This window comes from Orycteropus afer, unplaced genomic scaffold, assembly GCF_000298275.1.
Source record: "Orycteropus afer afer isolate SDZICR_OR568_19922 unplaced genomic scaffold, OryAfe1.0 scaffold00193, whole genome shotgun sequence".
Classification (NCBI taxonomy): Eukaryota; Metazoa; Chordata; class Mammalia; order Tubulidentata; family Orycteropodidae; genus Orycteropus; species Orycteropus afer.
In genome coordinates, this window is record NW_006921780.1 from 5,232,255 (window position 1) to 5,253,897 (window position 21,643).

A 21,643-nucleotide genomic window follows, 5' to 3' on the forward strand; every position below is an offset into this window, starting at 1 on the left:
CATTTACATTAGGTAGATACACTCCTTGGAGAGATCAATCATGGGAGAATAGAAGGGCTGTGTATGCACAGGGAGACAGCTCTGGGGTGGGAATGCATGAGAGGGAAGGACACAGTGAAGAGGTAACTATGGGGAGGAAGTGGGAGGGGAACTTTTTCATTGTGGGAAATTGTAGTCAATGTCATGAGACAAAGTGTATGTGAGCTGCTGTATGGAAAATGAATTTGCTCTGTAAACTTTCACCCAAATCACAATAAAAATTGAAAAAAAAAAGTTATTGAACACCAGAAAACAAACAAACAAACAAGAGGACTGTAGACATGAAAATTGTGGAATGGTTTGCAAATTAAGTAATATCAAATTACTGTCCAGCCTTCCTCTGGATGATTGGGAACATCCCTAGATTTCCATTTAAGTTCTAGCCAAGTCTTTTCCCCATCTACTTGCATTTCTATCTGCCACACCAGGGCAACTATGACAGGCTCCAAAAACTTGATCTGCCTAGAGGTTGCAATCTCCATGAAGCTCAAGTTAAGGGAGCTACAGCTGTAAATGGTCAAGGAAACCAGAGAGAACAGAGTGTATTACTCCATCTTAAGGGAATCTTTACTTATTAAGTTCCCTGGGTTCTAACTCTCTCCAGGGATTTACTATAGCATTTCCAGAGCTTGTAAAAGATACTAGAAATAAAGATTTAGAAGTGCCAAACAGACAATTTTAATATAAACAGGACAATTGTTTGGAATTAATGAGATAAACATGTGAAATGACAAAACGTTCTCAGACCTATGTTAACTATGTCAATAGATTTCTTTGTAATAACAACAACCAATATTTATTTTGTCCTTGGTAATTTACCATAAAGCTGTAAGTGAGAAAAGTAAGGTTTTGGCTCAAGTTCTCTACCTCTTTTTTGAGAATTAATTTATTTGTAAATAGGCATGATAATCTCTTTCCCATTTATTTTAGAGAGTTTTGGGAGGATAAAAGCAGAGTACCAAGTCTGAACATGCTTTAAAAATAAAAGGAGTTTATATAAATGAAGTTTTTATAGTGATACTCATAAGTCATGCATCACTCTAACATGATAGAACAATGAAATATAATTAGGAAGGGGCAACCTTTGTCAGAAACTAAATTACACATTCTAATGGCTAAAAAAAGTTGCTTTTACGTTATTAAGGTTTTGGATAATCTATGCTTTTGCTGGGTTCTGTGGGTGGATCTACTAAGTGCTGACTGTCCTGAGTAAAGGGTTTTATCTTAGATCTTTGGAGACTGGACATAGACAAAATTCAGAAATATCAACTCTAAAGCAGAAAAACATTTAGGTTGAATATTAGTCTAACTCCAGCCAACTGGATTCCTTTTGAGTGCAGCATATACCAAGACCAGGGTGTTTCTGTTAAAAACACAGATCACAAGGACACTTCAATGTCTTCCTTAACGGCAATTTCTAAAATGTTGTAGAAAGCTAGGAGGTCAGCAAGGGTTAGAACTCACAGGTTTGCAGGCAAAGGAGAAAGATCCATAGGTGGTACTGAACCATTTTCTTCCAGCGTCTAATCTCTGGACAAGAAGGAACTCTTCTGGAAGAGAGTATCTGTCTGCTTCACTTTAGTTTTCTTTTTATAACCACAAAGAAAGGAAGTGTGAGTTAACAGATTTAGGATGCATTGGTCTTTGCATTGTGATACTAATTTTTTCCCATTATACAACACAAAGGGCCTGCTGTAGTTTATTTATTTATTCAACAAATATTTATTGAGTACCTGCTGTGTGACAGGCACTATTCTAGGCACTGGCAATATAAAGATTAACAAAATGGTTGATCTCCCTCCTTTCATGGAAATTATACTCTTGTTGGGGAAACCAATGATTACATGTTGTTGTTGTTGTTATGTACTGTCAAGTCGGACTGGACTTGGGTTTCCAAGGCAGTATGGAAGTAGATTGCCCCACCTTTCTTCTGAGGAGTGGCTGGTGGGTTCGAACCGCCAGCCTTCCGGTTAGCAGTCAAGTGCCTTAGGCACTATGCTACCAGAGCTCCTAATGATTACATAGGCAATGCCAATATAGTATGATAAGTGTTTCAATAGAGGATATACAGGGAACTATGAGAAGCAGCAAGAAGCCCTGATGGCACAGTGGTTAAACCCTTGGCTACTAACTGAAAGGTTGAATGTTTGAACCCACCAGCTGCTCTGTGAGAAAAAGATGTGGCAGTTTGCTTCTGTAAAGATTACAGCCTTAGAAACCCTATGGGATGGTTCTACTCTGTCCTATAGGGTCATTATGTGTTCAAATTCAACTCTATGGCAATTGATTTTTGGTTTTGGACAGCAGCAAGGAGCCCTGGTCATACAGTGGTTAAGCATTTGGCTGCTAACAGAAAGGATGGAAGTTCAAACTTATAAGCTATTTGCTCTGTGGGAGAAAAGACCTGCTGATTGGCTCCCTTAAAGATTACAGCCAAGGAAACTCCATATGTCAGTTTTACTCTGACATACAGGGTTGCTATGAGTCAGGATCGACTTGATAGCACCTAATAGTGACATAAGAGATGCAGGACATTTAACCCAAACTAGGGGTTTGGAGAAGCTTCCTGATGGAACAGACAACCAAGCTGAGACAGAATGAATTAGAAAAAAGATGGTGGAGACTTGGAAAGATGAAGAATGTCTTGACAGATTAGAAAATCAATAAATCAGTTTCCTTCCACTAGGTTGATTTTGACTCACGGTGATCCCCACGTGTTTAAGTGCAGAACTGTGCTCCAAAGGTTTATTTTTTAGAAATAGATGGCCAGACCTTTCTTCCAAGTGCCTTTGGGTAGACTCAAACCCAACTTTTTCTTAGCAGCTGAGCACATTAACTGTTTATTACTCTCCCCCAGGACAGGGGCTTAATAAATGGTAGCAATTAATATAATTATGATCACATCTTATTAGGGACATAATAAGCTCTTGATAAAGTTCAGAGCTGAAGGGGATTTTGAGACTACCTAGTTTGTTTTGCAAATGAGGAAGCTGAGGTTCAGAAGGAGGGAGTGATTTTTTCCAAGACCGCACAGTGAATTAGTATACTCACATCAACACCAATAAGTGTCACTTGGGACTGGAATTCATGGATATGAGAGAAAGTAGGTGCAGAGAGGCGTGCTGAATATGTTGACTTTGAGCTCCAACCCTGCTACAAGAATAAGTGCGAACTTGTATGTGGAAGAGTAGACATGGGGTGGTGATGGGTATAGGCACTTGGACTCAGAAACAAAGCAGTCTGACTTGGACCCAGCTGTTTTGGGGAGTAATAGGAAAGGTAGTGACATGGTCCTTGGTGATCTGGGGAAAGTAAGATTGTGTCCAGGTTTCCCTACCTAGAGGATGAGTCCTCTGGCCAGCAAGCTCATTTCTCGGCAACCTGAGGCTTTGGGATCATTCACTGGACAGTTCTACTATCATTCCCTCCCATATGCTTGCCCAGTATTGAATAGTTAAGTGCCGTTGCATAGATATAGTGAAACCAGCAGCTGTTTCAAAGAAAGATTGAAAATAAAAATGAAATTTCCCAAGTTTGTTATGATTTCCTTTCATAAAACTAAGCCCTATTTACTTCACATTTTTTAGCAAACATGTCTTTCTGAAATATATAATTACTGTGAAAAAACCCACATATCTGTCATTTATTAGTCCTTTAGAGAAGAAAGGAGCTCTGGTAGCATAGTGCCTAAGGCACTTGACTGCTAACCAGAAGGCTGGCGGTTCAAACCCACCAGCCACTCCTCGGAAGGAAGGTTGGGCATTCCTACTTCCGTAGTGATACTGCCTTGGAAACCCAAGGAGGGGTCGCTATGAGTCCGGGCCGACTCGATGGCAAATAACAACAACAACAACAATTAGAGAAGAAAGAGAATATAAAATCGCCAAGAGCTGAAAACCTGATTTCAAATTCTTTGCTCTTATTTCCTTGTCATTTAAAGTTCGTCCTGGTCTTATGTGTATATTTTTAGAAATATTAGATTGGCATCTTTCTCAAAGTCTTATCTCCTGTTAGGCCTGGACCAGTGTCTCATCTTTGTCTTTCAATTATAGACAGCAAATCAGTTAGTGGATATTTATTAGTAAGCCACTGGCTTTTGAGAATTCTTCTCTTGATAAAGGTGTAGTAGGATACGAAAGACCTTCAGTTCCATAGAAATAACAAGAAAATCTTGGATGAACTAAAACCATACTTTTCTGTAGGGCTATTAAAGAAGCGCTTGTGCAAGCAACCTTTGATGGACTGAATTCCAGACAGAAAACGAGCCCATTAGATGAGCAGAAAGCCAAGTAGCTTCCGGACCTGGAGCAGGAAGCTGGTCTGGGAGCAGATAAATAAAGGAGAGGGCTTGACATAGACAGAGACTTTGCAAGGTGAGGAAACATCAGATGAAACTCAGGCGACAGTGTGGGCTGGCAGAACAAACTGGAATCTGAAAGAATTCTCAATGTGAAAAGTTGCCTTGGACAACAATTCCCATCTTTTACCTCATTCCTGAATTTTTCTGAGAAAGTGGCACTTTGAAGGGATGGAAAGCAGAGAAAAAGTGCATGATCTCACATATTTCGTAATGGTTGGGTTCTAGGGTTTTAATCTAAAAGTAAAGGAAAAGTACAGAAACTACAGCCCAACCCTTACCAACCTCAGATATTGATAAGATCTAAAAAGCAGTGGCAGTGCGGAAGGTTGGGGTTAGATTAATCAAAGGTGAACTCAATCTAGGTAAAGCAGTGGTCCTATGCCAAACTCAATTTAATTCTAGGGGAATACAGCTGTCCCCCACAATCCGAAAATATTCCTATAAAACCTTTCATAAGCCACAATGGCATAAAACAAGGAAGCAATTACCATTAATTTATATAGGAAAGCTCCCAGACTCAAACCTAACAAATCATACCAAATAACACATAAAACTTAAAATAACACTAACATATAGTGTTCACAGATACAGTTCAAAGCTATGGTGGCTCGATGCTGAGATGCCGAGTGCAGTTTCCAGGAAGGAGCTTGGGTGCACACTACCTCTTTAACAGCTGTCTGCCAAACTAATGCTGAATTCTGGTTTGGCTTTTTGCCTTTTCTTCATAAAAGCAGAAATACTCTTCAGATGTCTTTTGGTTATTGAAAACAGGTACTAATGCAGGTTTTTCGTAAAAGTGAAGTGGCACAAAATGAATTTTGACAAGGGGGAGATACCTGTATTGATGATCAGCTTCTCATTCAAACTGTCAGATAAAGCTGAAGGGTTGCATTTCCTGAGAAATAAAAAAAATAAAAGAAAACAAAAAATATTTTACTTGAATATACACTATTCTTTTTGAAATCCTTAGAATACAATAAAAAGTATGAGACTTGTTAAGAAGCGAGAAAATGTCATTCATAATTAGGAGAAAGCTCATTCAATAGGAGACTTACTGATGACCCACTGATTGGAGTTAACAAAGAAGGACTTTAAAACAACTGTTATGAGCTTTATAAAACAACTGATATTTCTACATACCTATTCGTATGTGCTAAAAGAATGTTCATATATTTAATAAAGCTAATAGGGCAAAGTTATGATAACTTCTTAGCTACAGCCAAAGACCCTGAGGGAGTAACTGGGCTCACTGCCTAGGGACCATGGTCATGGAGGACATCAAGCTCAATTGGTACAACATAGTACACAAAAACATTGTTCTATATATTACTTTGGTGAGTAGTGACTGGGGACTTGCAAGTTTGCAAGTGGCCATCTAAGATGCAACAATTGGTCTCTCCCCATCTGGAGCAAAGACGAAGGAAGAAAATCATAGATGCATGGAAAAAATTAGCCCAAGAGACTAGTTGATCATGCAAACCTCAGCCTACATGACCCTGAGACCATAAGAACTAGATGGTGCCCAGCTACCACTGTCAACCACAAAAAAGGGATCAAAATAGGAGATCTTGGATAGAGTAGGAAAAAATGTGGAACAAAACTCAAGATCAGAAAAAAAAGACCAAGCTTACTGGTCTGGTAGAGACTGGTGAAATCCCCAAGACTGTGGCCTCTTGTCACCTTTTGAGCCTGGAAGTGAACTCACTCTCGCAGCTTCCAGCCAAACAATGTTGTTGTTACTGTTGTTAGGTGCTATCAAGTCATCTCTGACTCATAGCAACCATATGCACAGCAGTACGAAACACTGCCTGGTCCTGTGCCAGCCCCATGATCCTTGCTATACCTAAGCCCATTGTTGCAGCCACTGTGTCAATCCTTCTCGTTGAAGGCTCTCTCCTTTTTTGTTGACCCTCAATTTTACCAAGCATGATATCCTTCTCCAGGAAATGTTTCCTTCTGACAGCGTAACCAAAGTAGATGAGACAAAGTCTGGCCATTCTCACTTCTAAGGAGCATTCCAACTGTACTTTTTCCAGGAGAGATTTATTAGTCTTTTAGCAGTCCATGGTACTCTTAGCATTCTTCTCCAACACCACACTCAAAATCATGAACTCTTCTTCAGTCTTCCTTACTCATTGTCTAGCTCTCATACGCATAAGAGGCGATTGAAAATACCATGGCTTTGGTTAGGTGCACCTTAGTCTTCAAGGAGACATCTTTGCTCTTCAGCACTTTAAGGAGGTCTTTTGCAGCAGATTTGCCCAATGCAATGCATAGTCTGATGTCTTGATTGCTACTTCCACTGGGGTTGATTGTAGAATGAAGTAATATGAAGTTCTTGACAACTTCCATCTTTTCTCCATCCATTGTGAAGCAGTTTATTGGACCAGTTGTGAGGATATTTTTTTTTTTTTAATTTTGAGGTGTCATCCATACTGCAGACTGTAGTCTTTAATCTTCATCAGTAAGTGCTTCAAATCATCCTCACTTTCAGCAAGCAAAGTTGTGTCATCTGCGTATCACAGGTTGTTAATGAGTCTTCCTTCAATCCTGATGCCACATTCTTCTTCATATAACCCAGCTTCTCGGATTATTTGCTCAGTATACAAATTGAATACAGTATGGTGAAAGGATACAACCCTGACACACTCCCTTCTTGATTTTAAACCGTGCAGTATCCCCTTGTTCTGTTTGAATGACAGCCTCCTGATCTATGTACAGGTTCCTCATGAGTACAATCAAGTATTCTGGAATTCCCATTGTTCTCAATGGTATCCATAGTTTGTTATGATCCACACAATCAAATGTTTTTGCATAGTCAATAAAACACAAACAAACATCTTTTGGGTATTCTTTGCTTTCAGCCAAGATCCATCTGACATCAGCAATGATATCCCTTATTCCACATCCTCTTCTGAATCCAATTTGCATATCTGGAAGCTCTCTGTCAATATACCACTGCAACTGTTTTTGATTTATCTTCAGTAAGATTTTACTTGCATGTGATATTAATGATGATAATTTCCACATTCTGTGGGATCACCTTTCTTTGGAATGGGTACAAATAAGGGTCTCTTCCAGTCAGTTGGCCCAGTAGCTGTCCTTCAAATCTCTTGGCATAACCAAGTGTCTCCAGCATGGCTTCCATTTGTTGAAACATTTCAGTGGTTATTCCATCAATTTGTGGAGCCTTGTTTTTTTGCCAATTCCTTCAGTGCAGCTTCAACTTCTTCTTTCAATACCATTGGTTCTTGATCATATGCCACCTCCTGAAATGGATGAACATCAATCAATTATTTTTGGTACAGTGACTCTGTATCTTCCTTCCATTTTCTTTTGGTGCTTCTTGTGTCATTCAATATTTTGCCCATAGAATCTTTCAATATTGCAACTTGAGGCTTAAATTTTTTCCTCAGTTCTTTTAGCTTGAGAAATGCCAAACGTGCTCTTCCATTTTGGTTTTCTAACTCCAGGTCTTTGCACATTTCATTATAATAATTGACTTTGTCTTCTTGACCTGCTCTTTGAAGTCTTCTGTTCAGCTTTTTTATCTTGTCATTTCTTCCATTTGCTTTAGCTACTCTCTAATCAAGGGCAAGTTTCAGAGTCTCTTCTGACATTCATTTTGGTCTTATTTTTTCTTCATTTCTTATCTTTTTAATGACCTCTTGCTTTCTTCATGGATAATATACTTGAAGTCATCCCAAAATTCCTCTGGTTTTCAGTCATTCAGAAAGATATTATTGATTAATGTAAGTAGAAGTCATGTATTCTTTTGCAGGTTTAACACTTGCAAAACTGAACTGCACGACTAATTCCATACATGATATCAATGACCCTACATGCATCAAATCTATTCTTTAGATGGTCTCTAAATTCAGGAGGGATATTATCAAGGTCATATTTTGGCTCTCATGAACTTGTTTTAATTGTCCTCAACTTCAACTTGAAACATGCATACAAGCAGTTGATGGTCTGTCCCACAATCAGCTCCTGATCTTATGAATAGCAGTGCAACACTGTTTGATATAGTACTGGAAATCTTTATGAATAGCCAAACAATAGACAGACATATGAGGTGAACATTTATACCAGATAAGTACACTCCTTAGACCAAGCAACCATGGGAAATCAGAAGGGCAGTATTTGTCCAGGAAGATAGCTCAGAGGGCAGGAATGCATAGGAAAGAAGGACACAAGGAAAAGGTAACCACAGGGAGGAAGTGGGACAAGTTCTGTTACATTATGAGGATTGCAATCAATGTCATGAAACAAAATGTGTATGATCTGTTGAATAGAAAACTAGTTTGCTCTGTAAACTTTCACCCAAATCACAATAAAAATTTTTAAAAATTATAAGTAAATTTAAAAAGCCAGAAACAGAGGGTTAGAGCATGAGGATGATTCACACTTTTCCTTCTAGCTTGCTCGCCTCCTCACCTGCTCTTTGATGTTCACCAGACCTGGCTTTAGCTTCCTGTGCACATCAGTCCCTCTTCTACTCTTTGGTGATGTCATTACTGTTGAAATGTCATACACTGGAGATCCTTGACTCAGTCTCTCCAGGGAAACTCCCCTTTAACCTGCACCCACCACACACATTGCCCTCTTGGCTGTACACTATGCCTGCTCTAGACAGCTCATCAAACTTGAAGTTAGTGACTCAGTTCACAAGTGACATAAATTCTTTGTCACTTTGGCTGCTGATGTTTTTAGTCATTTATCTTGGATTTCTATAGTGACTATCACACTAGTGTGAGTTGTACAGACAAGACAGAGGAAGTTCTTCTCAAGATAAATTAGCCTGAAAGAAATGCAATAATGTTGTCTTGTTGTACCTATTTATTAAATTTTCAGAGGCATTCACAATGAGCAGAGTTGAGGGGAGATTGGTTGAAGGGAAGTGTCTGTCAGTGTGTTTATCAAAGTAGACACCTATGTTCTTTTAGAGAAGTGCTTGGGAATGATTCCAGAAGGGAGGAATGGATGAGAGAAGGAAAGATATTATTGATTAATGCAGATAGAACTCCATGTCGTCTTTGTGGGTTTAACACTTGCAGAACTGAATTGCAAGACTAGTTCCATACATGTTATTCTTAGTTAACCAGGAGTTATTGTTTTCTAAAATCCCACAGCAATCCTAAAATGTAGCAACTACTTAGACTACAAAGTGAGCAGGAATAGCAACCCAAATACAACCTCTGTGGGAGGATAGAATTCAGATTTCAAGGACATGATCTAAATTCCCCTACTTTCCTCATCCAAGAAAGTTTGTTCCTTGAACAGCCATAAGAAAAAGGGCAAGACTTGGGCAAACTGAAATGAAAAGAGAGACTCATATCCATGATTATGAATGAGAGATATTTTCTCTGCACTTCAGATGGTTCTTCTTAGGGAATGATCCTACATCCCCTAGATTGATCCTTAATTCACTCCCACCTGTCAGGATTTCTATTCTCAAAACTCCTTTTCCATGCTAAGAGATTTCTTTTGGTCTGTTTCAGGACTCAAAAGCCACAACTTAAAAGTCATGTGCCTTAAAACCATCATTGCCCCATTATTTAAATAGAGAACACTGAATACAATTTTTATTAACAACTATAGGGAAGAGGAAGTACACATAATTCTTATAAAGACTGAGTGTCAATATTCATTTACTCAACATTTTGTGACCACTCTGTGAATAAAACTGGATGGAAAATTGTTAAAAAAATAAAAATAAAAAAGAAAGAAAGAAAACAACTGCTATATAATAATCTACAAGAGTATACATGCAAACGAAATAGGTGTGGGAAATTGAATGGCTTTACCTATGAATATATATAGGCTTGATAGAGGGCATTTCCATATATGTGTTATTTATGTGTGTTGTAAATAAATCTGTGAATATAGTAGAACATATGGGAGCAAAGTTATGAAAACTTCTTGACCATAACCATACACCTTGAGAGAATGAGTCACTAGGCCTGGAGGCTCAGAACCATAGTCTCAGGGGACATCAAGGTCAATTGGCATAGCATAGACCACAGAGACAATGTTCTACATTTTACTTTGGTGAGTAAAATCTTATGCGTGGCCATCTAAGGTGCAACTATTGGTTTCTTCCTGTGGTAGTTAAGGTTATGTGTCAACTTGGCTAGGCTTGGTTTTGAGTGGCTGGGCAGTTGGATGCAGTGATTCCCCATAAGGAGACTGGTAATCAATTCCATGGTGGAATCTGCTGTGAACAGTTTAGTAGCTGCCTTAGGATGTGGTCTGCTTCTAGTACATAAGAAGAAAGCTTAGAGAAAGGTCTCTGAACTTCTTGACACATTTAGATCCTGCATTTGGCTGAGTCATCCATGAGTGGCCTGCCATTTCATCTGCCTATCTTGGAACTGCTAATAGAGTTGAATTAGTGACTTGCTGTGTTACTTTATAGTGTTGGAACTGTGTCATTTTACTTGTCAACCTTGGGTTTGTCAGCCTTACCAGCCAGCACCTCTCTGAGCTAAGAGAAGCCTCAAGCTTCAGTGAGTTGGGAGCAAGAGGTAGAGCTGAAGCTTAAAGTCAAGGGGCTTTCACCCAGCATCTAGAATTGGCACTTTGAACTTGGATTTCTATCCTCCTAAACTGTAAGAGAATAAATTCCTGTTTGTGAAAGTCATCCACATGTGGTGTGTCTGTTAGAGCAGCACTAGAGAACCAAAACACTCACAATCTTGAAGAAGAATGAAGAAAATCAAAGATGCATAGAAACAGTTAATTCAAAGGACTAAGGGACCATACAAACTCCAGCCTCCATGACCCTGAGACTAAAAAAACTAGATGGTGCCCAGCTACTGCTGCTGACTGCTCTGAAAGGGATCACAATAGGTGGTTCTGGATAGAGTGGGAGAAAAATGTGAAACAAAACTAAAAATCATAAACAACAACAAAAACAACAAGCTTACTGGTCTGATAGAGAATGATGGAACCCCTGAAACTATGGCCCTGAGACATGCCTAGCCTGGAACTGAACTCACTCTTGTGGCTCAATTTTCAGCCAAATAATAGACTGGCCTATAAAGTAAACAATAACTCCAGGGAGGTACGTACTCCTTAAAACAACCAACCATACAAGATCAAAAGGGCAGTATTTGCTCAAGAATAAAGTTCAGAAGGCAGGAAGAGATGGGAAGGAAGGACAAATGGAAATGTTAAATACAGGGAGGAATTGGGAAGAGTGCTGTTACATTGTGGGGATTGCAATCAATGTTACAAATCAAAATGTGCATGAATTTTGATTTCATACACATTCAATTCATACAAAATTCATGCACATTCAATTCATACATTTTAATTCATACAAAATGTGTATGAATTGAATGAAAAACCAATTTGTTCTGTAAATTTTCACCCAAATTCTAATAGAGAGTTGGAAAAATAAATAAAACTGTTAGAAATATTTTAAAGATTTTACAGGAAAAGATTTTGAAAGGTTGAAGGATGAGGTATTTGTGGAGAGAAATGAAAACTCTAAACAAGGACCAGTTGGGAATTCTAAAATGTAAAAATATAATATCTTAAACAAAATTAATTTCATGGACTTAACAGCAGAATAGGCACTTCAGAAGAAAAGATCAGTAAACTTGAAGACAATAAAAACTATTCAAACTGAAGTAGATAAAAAATACAAAATATTTAGGGATACATATGAGAAAAACTGTGTACACTAAAACTAGAAAATTTAGCTGAAAGAAAGTAAGAAGACCTGAATAAACCTTGTTCACAGGTTTGAAAATTCATTATTGTCAAGATGTAAATTTTCACCAAGTTGAGTTACAGATTTAACACAATCCCATTCAAAATCCCAGCAGACTTATTTTCAGAAATTGAGAAATTCACGTGGAAATGCAAAGGACCTAGAATAAACCAAACAACTTTGAAAAAGAAAACCAAGCTGGAGAGCTAACACTACTTGATTTCAAGAATTATAAATTTAGTGTTAAGCAGTGCTTCTTTGGTTTAAAGATAGATAAATAGATCAACAAAATAGAGAGTCCAGAGATAGACCTACACATACATAGATATTTGACTTTTGAGGAAGGTACAAAGGTGCTGCGAATATGTCACTAAGGGTACAAGGAAACTTTAGGAGGTGACTGTGGTAGTTAAGTTGTGTGTCACCTTGGCTAGGCCTGGTTGTAAGTGGCTGGGCAGTTGGATATAGTGATTCCCCATGATGAGACTGGTAATCAACTCCACGGTGGAATCTACTGGAGCAGCTAAGTAGCTGTCTGAGGGATGTGGTCTGCTTCCAGTAGATAAGAAGATAGCTTTGAGAAAGGTCTCTGAGCTTTTTGGCATGCTTGGACCCTGCATGTAACCGAGTCTTCAGCCAGCAGCCTGCTATGTTTCCTGCCAATCTTGGAACTGTCTCTGGGCTTGAACTAGTGGCCTGCCATGTTATTTGGTATTCTTGGGACTGTGCCATTTTATTTGTTGACCTTGGGTTTGTCAGCCTCAGTAGACAGCAGCTGCCTGAGTTAAGAGAAGCCTCCAGCTTCAGTGGGTTCACCCAGCCTCTAGAGCTGGCACTTTGAACTGAGACTTCTAGCCTTCTAAACAGTAAGAGAATAAATCCTTGTTTGTTAAAGCCATACATTTGTGGTATCATATGTTAGAGCAGCACTAAAGGACCAAAACAGTGATGGATATTTCCAATGTCTTCACTGTGATAATTGTTTCATAGTGTATACATACATACATGTAAAAATATATATTTAAGCCAAGAACATTTTGAATCTCCTGTGCTTATTCCATTTAGTGAAGAGCAAACCTGGGGACCTTAAATTCAATTTACATCACATTGTCCATTTTTTTGTTCATGTTGTTGTTGTTGTTGTTATGTGCCGTCGAGTCGGCCCCGACTCATAGCGACCCCTCCTTGGGTTTCCGAGGCAGTATCACTACGGAAGTAGGATTGCCCAACCTTCCTTCTGAGGAGTGGCTGGTGGGTTTGAACTGCCAGCCTTCTGGTTAGCAGTCAAGTGCTTTAGCCACTATGCTACCAGAGCTCCTTTTTTGTTCATAGCATGCAGATTTTACTATATATCTCAAAGTCATACTCCCAATATAGATTTAGATCTTTCAAACAATTGGTTTCACCTCTCCTTAGAAGGTGGTGAATAGTACATCATACCCCTTCTGACAAATTTCCTCTTTTGACACTTATTTTCCTAGACTGAGTTCAGTATTTAGCAGCTGTTATCATTTCCAACACATGACTTTGACTTCTAGCCTCCAAAACTGTAAGAGAATAAACCCTTGTTTGTGGAAGCCATCCACTTGTGGTATTTTCTGTCAGAGCAGCACGAGATAACCAAGACACTTTGTGATAGAAGTTAAGTTTCCATGGTGGCACTAGAATGAACCTGTGTAGCAATTCTAGGACCTCAAACTTACATCAAATAGTCAAGACACTTGGAATCTGTCCTGGTGCTACCAAGTCTCCAATACAATTTCTAAATCTCACTTTTTATGTGCAATAAGCACACAGTAGTGTGTGGTTTGGGTGAGAAAATGCAAAATGATAAAAGGTACACTTAGTCTGCTCAAAAGATGTAGTAATCACAAAACTCCATGCATCTAATGGCATAACATTCACATTCACGAAGAGCTGCCTTTTAGCTCTAAAAGTTGCTTCACGAATAATGTAATTTGTCTTTGTATTCTAATTAACCTGGCCACTTAACTTTTTCTTTATGATGTCTCTTGTCCAGCTTACTGAAGTAATTTTGTTATAATTTCTTTCTGGTGGAGCTACCAGCTGTCAGATCCATAAACTGGTTAGACAGAAGTCCATTTTCTACTGCCAAGTTCTTTCTCTCACAGCCAATATGTCACAATGTCCTAACAAACAGGGATAACTTTTTGAAATTAATCTCTTCTATTAACAATTACACATTGCATTTGAAGAAACATAAGATTTATATATTTTTATATCCTTATTTCCTTGTTGTTGTAATATTTAGCATACATTTATTTCTCTCCATCACCTCATTTTGTTGAAATAAGCTGGAGTTTTATTTACTTATTTATTTTTCCTCATCATTTTCTGTTTTAGGAATCTTCTCTTAGAAGTACATTGTATTAATAATGCCATTGTTAACAATTCCTGGAACTTAATACTATTGATTTCTTTGCTCATCAATATATCTTGAGTTCTATAACTTCCTCCATGTTTTGGAAATACTTTATTTTTTATTTTCTTAGGGAATAACCTTGGGTAAATTTTTAAGTGTATTTGAGTAGCACACATTCCTAGTCCATAAATACCTGCAAATGTCTTCATTTTACTCTTATATATATATATAGTAAGTTAGCTACATATGAGCTCCATCTGTTTTGTTTTTTTTTCCTAGAATTTGGATTTGCAAAAAGGAAAATGTAGGCCAGTTTGATTTTTGTTCTTTAATTTCTCTGTCTGAAAACATTTAGGATCTCTTTTCTTTGTCTTTGGAGTCCTATATTTCACCAGGATGTGTCCAGGTGTGTTTTCTTTACTTATTCCTGCCGGGTACAAGGTTGTACTTTCTATCTGCTGATTCAAGCCTTCTTCAGCAAAGGAATTTTTTTTTTTTTTCCTATTTCTTTGTTTATTGCTTCTTTTCTAGACTCTCTATTGGTTTTTCTGAAATTCCTCTTAAAATATGTGAAGCTCTCTTCCACATAGCAAAATTTTCATCCCTCTTTCTCACTTTTTTTGTCTTGTATTCTGGTAGAATTTCTTATACATATCCTGTGGAATCCCTTCAAAATATGAGTTTTCAGCTTCGTTTGGAAGGCATTCCATACTGCCTTTCAGCTCTTTGCTTGAGTTTTAAATTTTGGTGATTATGCTTTTATTTCTAAGAGTCTTGTCTTTGTCTCTAGTTGTACTTGATTCTTTTTAAAATATCTACCACATTTCTACAGCAGTGATACGTGTTCCTCACCTCACATAGGCTTTCTATGTCTTGTTGTTTTTTGGAATTTTCATGAAAATTTGCTCTCCTCCACCTCCCCCTGTTATTTTCCTGAATCAAACTCAGAGGAATGAGCAGCTTAGTGCTTTAAGAATCAGTAAGTAAAAAGCATTATTTATACTATTTTTTGTTTACTCTCATCTAAGCATTAAGAAGGAGCTCTGGTGGCGTAGTGCCTAAGGCATTTGACTGCTAACCAGAAAGCTGCTGGTTCAAACCCACCAGCCACTCCTCAGAAGGAAGGTTGGGAAATCTACTTCTGTAGTGATACTGCCTCGGAAACCTAAGGAGGGTCCCTATCAGTCAGATCCAACTCCAAGGCAGTGAGTTTGGTTTTTTTTTTTTTTTTTTGGTTAAGCATTAAGAACAGTACTGAAATTAATCAAAGAGAATAATTGGCTGCTAAGATAAACATTTTGTGATTTTTAGAAATATATTTATCAAAAAATCATTCATACTTTTGGGTTTTTTCCCCTAAATTTTATTTATTTTGTAGCTATTGTTGAAGGTTGGGCAATCCTACTTCCGTAGTGATACTGCCTCGGAAACCCAAGGAGGGGTCGCTATGAGTCAGGGCTGACTCGACGGCACATAACAATTGTTGAGACACACACTGATTAAACAGTTTCTACATGAATGTCAATTTAATGACATTAATTACATTCTTCAAGTTGTGCAACCATTTTCACCTTCCTTTTCTGAATTGTTCCTCCTTCATTTATATAAACTCACTGCCCCTAATCTTTCCAGTTGCTGTTGTCAATTTGATCCTGTATAGATAGTTCTTAAAAGAGCAGAATGCCCATGGCAGACTTTTCCCCACTCTCTGCCTTTTGATTGGAGCATTTAGTCCAGTTACAGTCACTGTAATTACTGGTAAAAAGTAACTTACTTCTGTTGTTTTGTTGTTTGTTTTTGTGTGTCTTAAGCCTTTGTTGTCTTTGTCCTTTACTACTGCTTGCTTTTATGTTTTGATGGTTTATTGTAAAGAGCTATTTTGTTTCCCTTCTTTTCTTTTGTGGATGTTTTGAAGATATTTTCTTAGTGGTTACCATGGAAATCTTGTATGTATAACATTCTAGGGTAATTGGTACCGATCTGATTCTTGATTTATGATTATCTGTAATTCCATGTAGAGGAGTTCTCTATATTAGAAAAAGTATAGATTGAAAAAAACGATGAAGAAGAACATAACATTACCCCTGTGGTAAACAGCTATGAGTGGAAGAAAAGGAAACTGGTAAGAGATTGTTACATGATAGGCAGAAAACAAGAAAGGGAGTATCATGAAAGCCAAACAAAAAAGGGCTAGAATAAGAAAGGAATGATGAAACATTTCTAATTCTGCAGATGATTAAAAGAGGCATTCAATTTTAAAAATAGTATTCAGCAAAAGTTAGGTTCCAAGTAAGCAATGAACCAAATAATATCAGAAGACTCCAAATGCATTAATCTCTGTGGTCATAGCTTTGAGCTTTACAATAAAACTATAAGGAGAAAAAAAAAAAGAAAGAAAAGCAATGTGATACAAGTAGATGAAAGCATGGGAGAATATAAGAAGATGATTCCTCCATGCCCCATTAGCTATGTCACTTTGATCAGGCTTCCTAACTTCTCTTGGTCTTGGTTTCCTCATCTGTAAAATAAGGACAATCAAATAATACCTTAAAGTTGTTTTGAGGATTAAGTAACAATGTCTATAAATATTTAGTAAAGGCTTGGGACATTGTAAGCCTTCAATAAAGGCTAAACAAACCAAACCAAACTCAGTCGATTTGAGTCATAGTGACCCCTCCTTGGGTTTCTGAGGCGGTATCTCTACAGAAGTGGATTGCTCAATCTTCCTTCTGAGGAGTGGCTGGTGGGTTTGAACTGCCAGGCTTCTGGTTAGCAGTCAAATGTCTTAGGCACTGTGCCACCAGAACTCCTACAATAAAGGCTCGTTCTTACTGTTAATTACCACAAAGAAATTAATAATAGCATATCATTTGGACATTTATTGTTAGGTGCCATTGAGTTGGCTCCCATTCACAGCAACCTCATGTACAATGGATGAAACACTGCCTGGTCCTGTGCCATCCTCACAATCATTACCATTCTTGAGCCTATATTTGCAGCCACTGTGTCAATCCATCTCGTTGAGGGCCTTCCCCTTTTCCCCTGACCCTCTACTTTACCAAGCTTGAGTCTTTCTCGGGGACTGGTCCCTGCTGACAACATGACCAAAGTAGGTGAGACAGAGTCTGGTCATTCTCACCTCTAAGCAGCTGCATTTTGGTTGTACTTCTACCAGGACAGATTTGTTTGTTCCTCTGGCAGTCCATGGTATTTTCAGTATTCTTCACCAACACCACAATTTAAATGCATCAATTCCTCTACGATCTTCCTTATTTGTTGTCCAGCTTCCACATGCTTATGAGGCTATTGAAATACTATGGCTTGGGTCAGGCACACCTTAGTCTTCAAAGTAAAATCTATGCTCCTTAACACTTCAGAGAGGTCTTTTGTAGTAGATTTGCCCAGTGCAATATGTCATCTGGTTTCTTGACTACTGCTTCCATGGGAATTAATTGTGGATCAAAGTAAAATGAAATCCCTGACAATTTCAATCTTTTCTCCATTTATCACGATATTGCTTACTGGTCCAGTTGTGAGGATTTTTGTTTTCTTTATGTTGAGGTATAATCCATAATAAAGGACTGTAGTCTTTGATCTTCATCTGTAAGTGCTCCAAAGCCTCTTCACTTTCAGCAAGCAAGGTTGTGTTGGGGGCATATCATAAATTGTTGATGAATCTTCCTTCATTCCTGATGCCGTGTTCTTCTTCATATAGTCCAGCTTCTTGAATTATTTACTCAGCATGCAGATTGAATAAGTATGGTGAGAGAAAGGCTACAACCTTGAAACATACATTTCCTGATTTTAAACCATGCAGTGTCCCCTTGTTCTGCTTGAACAACTGCCTCTTGGTCTATGTATAGGTTCTCATGAGTACAATTAAGTGTTCTGGAATTCCCACTCTGTCCCAATATTATCCATGATTAGTTATGATCCACACAGTTGAATACCTTTGCATAGTCAATAAAACACAAGTAAACATCTTTCTGGTATTCTTTCATTCTCAGCAATGATATCCTTCATTCCAGGTTCTCTTCTGAATCCAGCTTGAATTTCTGGCAGCTCCCTGTCAATAAACAGCTGCAACCATTTTTTTTGAATTATCTTCAGTAAAATTTTACTTATTCTGGTTATTCTGTTATTCTGGTTACCTAGTGCTGCTCTGACAAGAAATATACCACAAATGGGGTGGCCTTAATAAACAGGAGTTTATTCTTACAATTTGGAGGCTTTAAGTCCAAGTTCAAAGTGCCAGGCTCTAGGGGCTGGGTGAATGCCCCTCAACCTTGGGGTCCAGCTCTGCCTCCTGCTCCCAGCCCACTGGAGCTAGAGGCGTTTCTTCACTCAGACAGTGCTGGCTGCTGAGGCTGAGAAGCCCCAAGGTTGACAAGTCAAAAGGCATAGTCTCAATGTTACCAAACCACTTGGCAGACCATTAACTTAAGTCCATTGTAAGTCCCAAGGTTGGCAGAGCATGGCAGGCTGCTCAGTAATGACACGGCTACATGCAGGGTCCAAGCATGCCAAAGGCTAGAGACCATTCCCAAGGCTTCTCCTTAAATACAGGAAGCAGACCACATTCCCCAAGGCAGCTACTCAGCTGCTTGTAGTAGATCCTACCATGGAGCTGATTGCCAGTCTCATCCTGGGGAATAACAACCACCAGCTGCCCAGCCACTCAATCAGGCCCAGCCAAGTTGACACACAAACATAACTACCACACATGTTAATGATATTGTTTGGTATTTTCCACATTCTGTTGGATGGCCTTTTGGGGGGATGGGCATAATGTAGATCTCTGTCAGTCTGTTGGCCAGGTAGCTGTCTTCCAAATTTCTTGGCATAAGTGAGTGAGCACTTCCAGTGCTGCATTTGTTTGTTGAAACATCTCAGTGGTATTCCATCAATTCGTGGAGGCTTGTTTTTCACCATTCTGTCAGTGCAGCTTGGATTTCTTCATTCAACACCATCAGTTCTTGATCTTATGCTACCTCCTGAAATGGTTGAATGTTGACCAATTCTTTGAACAATATTAATGATCTAGAAAAATGTCCACTAGAGGACAAGAGATAGTAAAATATTGGACATTGACAATAATAAGAAAGGTAAAATTATCATTTACTGAGAGCTAGAGTTTTTTTCCAGAATTATGTTAAACACTTCCATATGAGAAACTGTTGAAGGAATTGGAGCTGGTAAGCCTGATAAAAGAAGATCTGATGAGGGTGCTAGGATTAAGGTGGTAGATGAGCTACAGTGATGATTATGGTAAGGTGTTTGAAACACTGGGTGATGGAGTCAAAGTGTGTCCTAGTCACTGTTGTTGTTATGTGCCATTGAGTCGGACTCGACTCACCGCGACCCCTCCTTGGGTTTCCAAGGCAGTATCACTGCGGAAATAGATTCCCCAACCTTCCTTCTGAGGAGTGGCTGGTGGGTTTGAACCACCAGTCTTGTGGTTAGCAGTCAAGTGCCTTAGGCACTATACCACCAGAGTCCTAGTCACTATGAATGTTGTTCCAGGGAAGCTAACTTTAGTTCAACATAAGGATCCCCCACCCCTTCGGCAATTGTAGTTATTCCAAAATGGATAGAGGACTTCATGCCAAGACTGGATGAGCTTCTGATATGGATGATAGTGTGAGAATATCTGCATTGTGTGGTTAGATCTTGAATGTCTCAAAACAAAAAAATTTTAAATCTGTGTTTCTGTATTATGAAATCCTCCCAGGTACCTAGTATGCAGGGCCTTGAACTTAGTGGTTGTTTTGTTTTTCTAGCTGACTTAGAAACATCATGAGCAGCAACATGCGATAAACATCAGTGAGGGAAGGGCTAAATTCCGCATCAATTTTGATATTCTCAGCATTAAAGCTGCATTGAGAGGAGTTAATCACTTTTGATATCAACATGTGATAACCTATTTTGGGGTCATGAACAACAAAGAGGCTTGCATTTAACTGTTGATCAGAAGAGCATGAAACATCAGCTAAAGCTTGTAAGCACACTCTACAGTTACTTGGATGAAAACCATGATGAGAACAGCAACCTTCTACAGGCAAACAGGCACACATACATACATACACTTGCACACCCACCCTCTCTAGAATATTTGCTCAGAGTCAATTATTGGCCCCTAGGGGCAGACTTGATGGCAGCTAATAACAGTTAATAACAGTCCATATTTCCAGTGCATAGGGGGAAGTTGTTGTTGTTAGGTGCCATTGAGTCAGCTCTGACTCATAACTACCCTACATACAACAGGACAAAACACTGCTTGGTCCTGCGGCAGCCCCACAATCTTTGCTATACCTGAGCCCATTGTTGCAGCCACTGTGTCAATCCATCTCTTTGAGGGCCTTCCCCTTTTTCGCTGACCCTGCACTTTACCAAGCACGATATCCCTCTCCAGGGAATGGTCCCTTCTGATAATATGATCAAAGTAGGTGAGATGAAGTCTGGCCATTTTCACTTCCAAGGAGCATTCCAGCTGCACTTATCCCAGGACAGATTTGTTAGTTCTTCTGGAAGTCACAGTACTTTCAGTGTTCTTTCCCAGAACCACAACTCAAAAGCATCAACTCTTTTTTAATCTTCCTTATTCATTGTCCAGCTTTCACATGCATATGAGGCTATTAAAAATACCATGGCTTGGGTTGTTGTTGTTGTTGTTATGTGCCGTCGAGGCCCCGACTCATAGCGACCCCTCCTTGGGTTTCCGAGGCAGTTATCACTACGGAAGTAGGATTGCCTTAGGCCCACCTTAACCTTCAAACAGACATCTTTGCTCTTCAGCACTTCAAAGAGGTCATTTGCAGCAGATTTGCCCAATGCAATACGTCCTCTGATGTCTTGACTGCTGCTTCCGTTGGTGTTGATTGTGGAACCAAGTAATATGAAATAGGGAGAGCTAAGGGTTTTAAATTAATAAAAACATATTTTTTTCTTTCCTCTTTTCTCTTTTTCTAAAAAAAAAAAAAAAGAAAGAAAAAAGGATTAAATGTGGCTTACACAAATATTTGAAAAAAAGAATATGAGACTAATGCAGCAGCAGAAGAGAAAAGCGAATGAGTCGACCAGAAGGATAATACGATTGGTCTTAGAGAAAAGCCAATCCTCCCCTTGTTCTTTGAACCTC

At 38.8% G+C, this 21,643-nt stretch overlaps 1 protein-coding gene across 1 annotated transcript in view; it reads right to left on the reverse strand.

Moving 5' to 3' along the window:
- Positions 1 to 21,643, reverse strand: part of CD84 (CD84 molecule) — an 83,633-nt gene that overhangs the window by 59,302 nt on the left and 2,688 nt on the right. The window contains exon 2 of the mRNA XM_042781892.1: positions 20,291 to 20,465. Within this exon, the coding sequence (XP_042637826.1) occupies positions 20,291 to 20,465 (175 nt within the window). The remainder of the gene's footprint in view (positions 1 to 20,290; positions 20,466 to 21,643) is intronic.